General features: G+C 33.5%; 1 protein-coding gene across 1 annotated transcript; it reads right to left on the bottom strand.

The window, feature by feature from the left end:
* Positions 1-3569: 3569 nt before the first annotated feature.
* Positions 3570-5665, bottom strand: LOC111368418 (protein STICHEL-like 3). The gene is made up of 3 exons (XM_022989641.1): positions 5099-5665; positions 4890-4953; positions 3570-4006 (listed from the first exon to the last, which is right to left on the bottom strand). Exons 1-3 carry the CDS (start codon positions 5659-5661, stop codon positions 3914-3916), a joined length of 720 nt encoding a protein of 239 aa, XP_022845409.1. The 5' UTR covers positions 5662-5665; the 3' UTR covers positions 3570-3913.
* Positions 5666-5767: the final 102 nt, after the last annotated feature.

Genomic DNA, 5767 nt, shown 5'->3' with positions numbered 1-5767 from the left:
TAAGAAAAAAAAAAAAAAAAAAAAAGGAAGAAGAAGAAGAAGAAGAGAGAGGGAGGGAGGGAGGGAGGGAGAAAAAAAAAAGTGTGTTTTATCTGTGTGTTCTTCACTGAATTTTCAATACATACGCATAAATGGTTTCACATTTGAATTCTCCGGGAAATTCTATGTACCAGTCTGCAATGGAAAGAAACCTTTGCCTGGACTCTGATCACTATTTCTATATTATTAATTATTCCTAAATGTTTAATTGGTCAGAGCATTGATCTATCAAGGCGAAGCTGCGGGTTCGAGTCTTATCAACAAATCCAATAAATACATCAATTAATTTTTTTTTCCTTTCTATGAAAGGATTTCAAGGGCATGATTATATTTTCAAAACAAATTATCTATTAAGAATTGTTGCTTAGTTTATTCACCAACTAATGAATGTATCATATCATTATTTCTTAGCATAAATTACGTAGTTGTTGACCATTTCTAATGTTTGGCCTTGCTTAAAAATAAGTAACAAAGATATTTTGACGAACTATATGAGTTTAGAGTATTGACTATAGTGATTTTAGAGTTTTCGCTTCAAATTTGAGAGGTAATACAAACATTTCAACCACTAATAAAATACATATAAAGAAAGAATTCAATAGTAAAATGAGAAGTTAAATCTTATTCTCAATAAATTAGGTCACGTGATATATTATTTTTACCATTTATAGTTGCTTCATAAATCAATATTTTGCTAGTTCAAATGAAAACAAAGCCAATGTTTGTTTTTGCTAAAAATTAGATTTTGGTATATTGTGATATAAATTGATGAAACATATAGTTGAAAAGTTGATAAGAGATGTAGATCTCATAAAATACATATGTGATTAAAATTAAAAGTAATGTTATTGATAGTCACTCACTGCGCTAGTCGTCTTAATGTGGTAATTTTTTCTTATCTCACATATCAAATCACCAGCAGTTATATATATCTCACGTAGGATGATTGTGACAGTTAATAACTATATTTAACATTATTTTAAAAGTAATTATTGACTTTGACTTTAATTTAAACTTTACGAACTTTTTTTAGTTAAATCAAATATAATTGTGCATGGATTGAAGCGTTGACCAAACAAAAGTATGTTAACAGTTAAGTCTGCACAATTTTCCAATGCGTGTCAACATAGCATTTGGGTAGAAATGGAAATGGCATTCTTTTTTTTATTTTTTATTTTTTTTTTTGGCTTTGACCAAATTGCATTAAAATCCAATGTATAGTGACGAAGCGGGTATCCAAGGCCCAGAATTTCTCTTGTGGCATACGATTCTGTCTCAGAAAAATGTGACTCTTCAATGGCAATTAAAAGTTCCACATCAATTGAGTTGGGATCGCTTGATATTTAGGACTTGTTCCTTATGATTATTTTAACTTAATTGCTCAAATTTCAATAAAACTATTTGTGACGAGTGTGGAACTCGTCCCTCTAAAAAGGTAATGCTGAATTAGAGTATGAGAGCTCACAATTTACATAGAGCGACGTAGATGGACCCATATTTATTTTTTCAGCAAAAAAAAATTGTGAAAATTAGTTCTTAAAATTTGCATGAACTCAACACGTGTCTTCGGAAATTTGGCCCATGCTAGTTGGAAAGGATCCAATTTACAGTTCTAAGCAAAACATACTTAAAAATGTTTTCGAGACTTTCGAAGTAGGGATGACAACAAGGCAGAGCAATCGCCATTCAAGTAAATTCGACGGGATTCAGTACATTGTAACAAGTGATGTTTACATTTTTAAGTCACAAAAGGTAATAAAAACATATAGCGTATGTTTGGATTTTTGTTATAAGTTACTTGTAATTTATTTGAACCATTCTAGTCTAGTTATTAGATTCTTGTTCAAAACTGTGATTTTTATTTTGTTTTAAAGAGGTATTGGTCCGCCACGTGGTTGGAAGTCCAAATCTTATTCGAACAGTCAACTTGGGTATGTGGGCTCATTAAATTATTTGAGAAAATTACAAGATTTCAGGCCTTTAAACGTCAGTATGCAAAAATCATGTAGGAATGTTTTTTATTCAGAATTCAAGTATTAATTTAATTATTAATATTTAATAATATTAATATAAAATAACTCAACTCTATTTCAGTTCATCCCAATTTTATTCTAAATCATAGATTAAGATCCGTCTCTCCTTTCTCACCACTCTCCTTCACCAACGTCGCTACAAGAGGATCGGTGTCGTTGCAATAGAGCGGTGCCTTCTGCAAGAGGCGCGACGACGACCTAAGCAGCACCGTCTGCAAATGCTTCCCAAGAACATCGCTGCTGTGAGGATCTCCACCCAAGGTGCACCATAAGAAGATGTTGATGGTGTTGGTGTTGGTGTTGGTCTTGGCCTTGGTCTTGGTCTTGGTGGCGACGACCATTTTTGTGGGTGAGGTATTGGTAGCGGTGGACGATGGTGGTGGTGTTGATGGTATTAGTGGCAGTTTTTCAGATCGAAGATGTGTGGCAACAGTTTTGCAGGTTAGGTGCTGATGTTTGCAACGCCGCTTTTCCTCTGAAAAGATATGCTGCGCCGCTGATTGTGGTGATATGTGCAGTGGTGTTGCTGGTACTATGTGCAGTACCTCTGGCAGTGTGGGTACCATGGTGAAATTATTCCAAAATCATATGAAATAAAAAATATATATATTTTTTCAACCATCCAAATCATAATTCAACAAAATTATGATAGTAAATCATGTTCAAAGTTTAAGAAACCCTAATGTAAACTCTTATTCCCTAACATTTGACACTTGTCTGCCACTGCTGAACAAATCACTAGTCGCATTTGCCTGTTAGTCTGCTAAATTCTACCTAAATTGTCTCTTTCTTTCTTCTCTTTCGATAAGTCCTAGATTCTCACTCAAGCCATTTTTCGTTGTTCTTTCTTTTATTTGTTGTTTTAAGCTTATTATATATACAGTTGTGAATTATGGTCTAGATAGAAAAATAATTATTTTTGTGCCTAGATGATTAATGAATTTATTTATGATTTGGAAAGAACGAATGACGGATCATATTGATTGTGTGAAAATGTTAAAGTTTCCTAACTAATACTACTACATTTACTTTCATAAAGTAGTTGGAGAATCAAATTCCAATTCTCAATAAGTTGAAACCCTATCAATCTTTGTACATCTAAATATATTTAATTCAATCCTTATTTAACATCTCAATAGCAAGACGAAAGGAGTTTTAATCAAACTATAATGGTATAATGTAATTTTACCTTTACCAACTAGTATATGACAATATGAATGTCAAACAAAAAAAGGTAAATAAAAATGAAAAAACGTGCATTTGTTCTATTAACATCTTTTAGCAACCAATTTTGAAAATAATCTATTCATAGGTTTCATGGTAAATATGAATATAATTTAACATATAACATTATTAGCAGACTAATTTTACCCTTACACTGGGAATGATTCCAAGGCTTTACTCAATATTTTAGCAACTCATTACAGGTCGAACATGCTTATCCCATAACATTCCACACATTAATGGACGGTATAATATAAGAGATTTTAATTTCTTTTTCTTCCTTAATATCATCCAATCTTGTAAGACCACCTTGCCAAACAAGCCAATACTATGTTACAAGCAAGAATGAAACACATTTGCATTGATATAATTTCATGCTTTCAGCAATTTAAGGGCCCTTAATCAATAGTCGGCTTAATTTTCAATCTTGACGGTGAAAAAACTCAAAAGGACAACTAAATGTTCATCAAGAAAACCTATAAAGTTTTATTGGATTTACTTCTACTTTATTCTCATTGAATAATGATAAATGAAAGACCTAAACATAAGTAAATCTAAGTCATAGAACTGAAATCTGCATTGAAACCTTTCGAATATATCTAGTATGGTTTTTTGTTTTACCTTGGAGACCTACTTGAGAGACACCTTCCACATGAGACAAATTTCAGCAAAGTTTTAGGCTTCCTCGTTCTGATTTTCAAGCGCGAAAGCTGCATATACAGATATCCATGAGTTGAATCCACACAAGCAAATTATAAGCTCCTAAAATCAGTCACTTGCCCATGAATCATTTTTAGTTTCAAACTGAAAGAACTAATTATACAATTTTTATAATACTAGAAAATTGCAACTTAAAATCCTCAACCATTCACTTTCCTAAACCAGTCAGTGGACTATTTCCGTCCAAATTACGGTTAAAATAGCATGAGTCCCCCATGTCTGACTTTTTAAATGGTAAAATTGTCAGCCCCCCGTTAAAATTGTCTATTACTTCACTTCTTAATGGCCAAATGGTTTTACACTTTTCAAGGTGAGAAATTAGGGTTGCCATTTTAATCAGCAATTAGGTAGGAAAATTCATTGGGACAGCAGTGTGCAGAAGCAAAAAGTTGAGGATTTAAATTTTCCAAATGAAAGGTCAAGGTGTAACTTCTTGGTGAACCTCTGCCGCAATTTTCCCATCCTTACCTTGAGCAACCGGTCTACCATACAGATATATAGACTGGGTTTCATGCATAGGGAATTAATCACAGGTTCCATAACATTAATTATGTCGATTTAGGACTTTAAATTTTTAGTCATTCCTGGACAGCTGTATTTATTCATTAACTAATGATAGGAATGGATCGTCAAGAATGCAGTGAAGGGGTTATGCTCACAGGAATGTACGCAACCGCTTCTATCCAGGCAAACCATGAAAATAATGATAAAGTGCAAGTAATAGGAGGAAAAGAACATAGTATGCCTTCTGTAAAACAATGCGGATAACATTCATAATCCCAAAACATAAGAAAACCTGAAACGCTCTATCAAGTCTTAACCACATTATAAAAACAAGAAAATCTAAAAGCTTTTTTTATAATCTATTTTTACCTTTCGACGGGTTACTCCAGGAACATTCCAACAAAGCAAGCCTCTTGATGTTGGTTCCAATTTCCTGCAAAAGAATGCGTACCAGATACATATCAGATTATACAGTAACATTCAATATCAGAAAAATATCATGATAAAAGTACATGTACGGGGTGTTTTTGTTGTTTCTTGACTTGTATATGCGCCCAGCAGAAAAAAAAACTACGTACAGATTTTCTTGCTCGAGTTTTTCAGCTATAGAAACAGCTTTGCGCTTTGACCGTCCACTTTGTAGTGAACATCGTTCTGCCTGCCGAATTACATGAGCAAGGGATACCTTGCCTCTAACTAAGCTTAGACTCTGATTCCTCTCACCTAACTTTCTTCGATCTGCAATAGATATCCCCGTTTTTCTCTGGTCATAGCGTGCCTTTTCATTTTTGGGTTCACTTCCTTTAGGTTCTCTAGGAGAAGCTTCTACTTCGACAATTTCAGTCGCACCCATTTCATTCGTATTAAACTGGGCCTGAGACAAACCATCTCTACTTTGCTGGAGACTTCTGAAATCATTGTGACCTGACCTAGGCATCCCATTTCTGGCAAGTAGACAAGATGAAATTTCCTGAGATGCAGGTAACATAATTGGTCCTCCCCTGACATTTTTACTTGATTCACATCTGATTTCAATTGTCACAGGGGTCCGAAGAACTGACTGGAAAGCTTGTAAAATGTGCTCCCTGAATTTTTCTGCCTTAGATTTTATCAGCTGTGAACTGAACATCAATTGCACCATTGGAGCTGCAAAAAATATGTTTTTTTAGACATGCAAGAACTTGTTATACAGCAAAAAATAAAAAAATAAAATTATATATATATATATATATATATATAGAGAGAGA

The sequence above is a fragment of the Olea europaea genome, chromosome 19, assembly GCF_002742605.1.
Source record: "Olea europaea var. sylvestris chromosome 19, O_europaea_v1, whole genome shotgun sequence".
Classification (NCBI taxonomy): Eukaryota; Viridiplantae; Streptophyta; class Magnoliopsida; order Lamiales; family Oleaceae; genus Olea; species Olea europaea.
Note: the sequence above shows the minus strand (reverse complement) of the source record. Positions and strands in the feature narration are given on the sequence as shown.

Excerpts from the sequence above, each read along its gene's own strand:
- LOC111368418 (XM_022989641.1), bottom strand. The coding sequence starts at position 5,661 with ATGGTGCAATTGATGTTCAGTTCACAGCTGATAAAATCTAAGGCAGAA. Across the intron at positions 4,954-5,098 it reads AAACTCGAGCAAGAAAATCT|GAAATTGGAACCAACATCAA; the intron begins GTACGTAGTTTT and ends ATTCTTTTGCAG. Across the intron at positions 4,007-4,889 it reads CTGGAGTAACCCGTCGAAAG|CTTTCGCGCTTGAAAATCAG; the intron begins GTAAAAATAGAT and ends CTGTATATGCAG.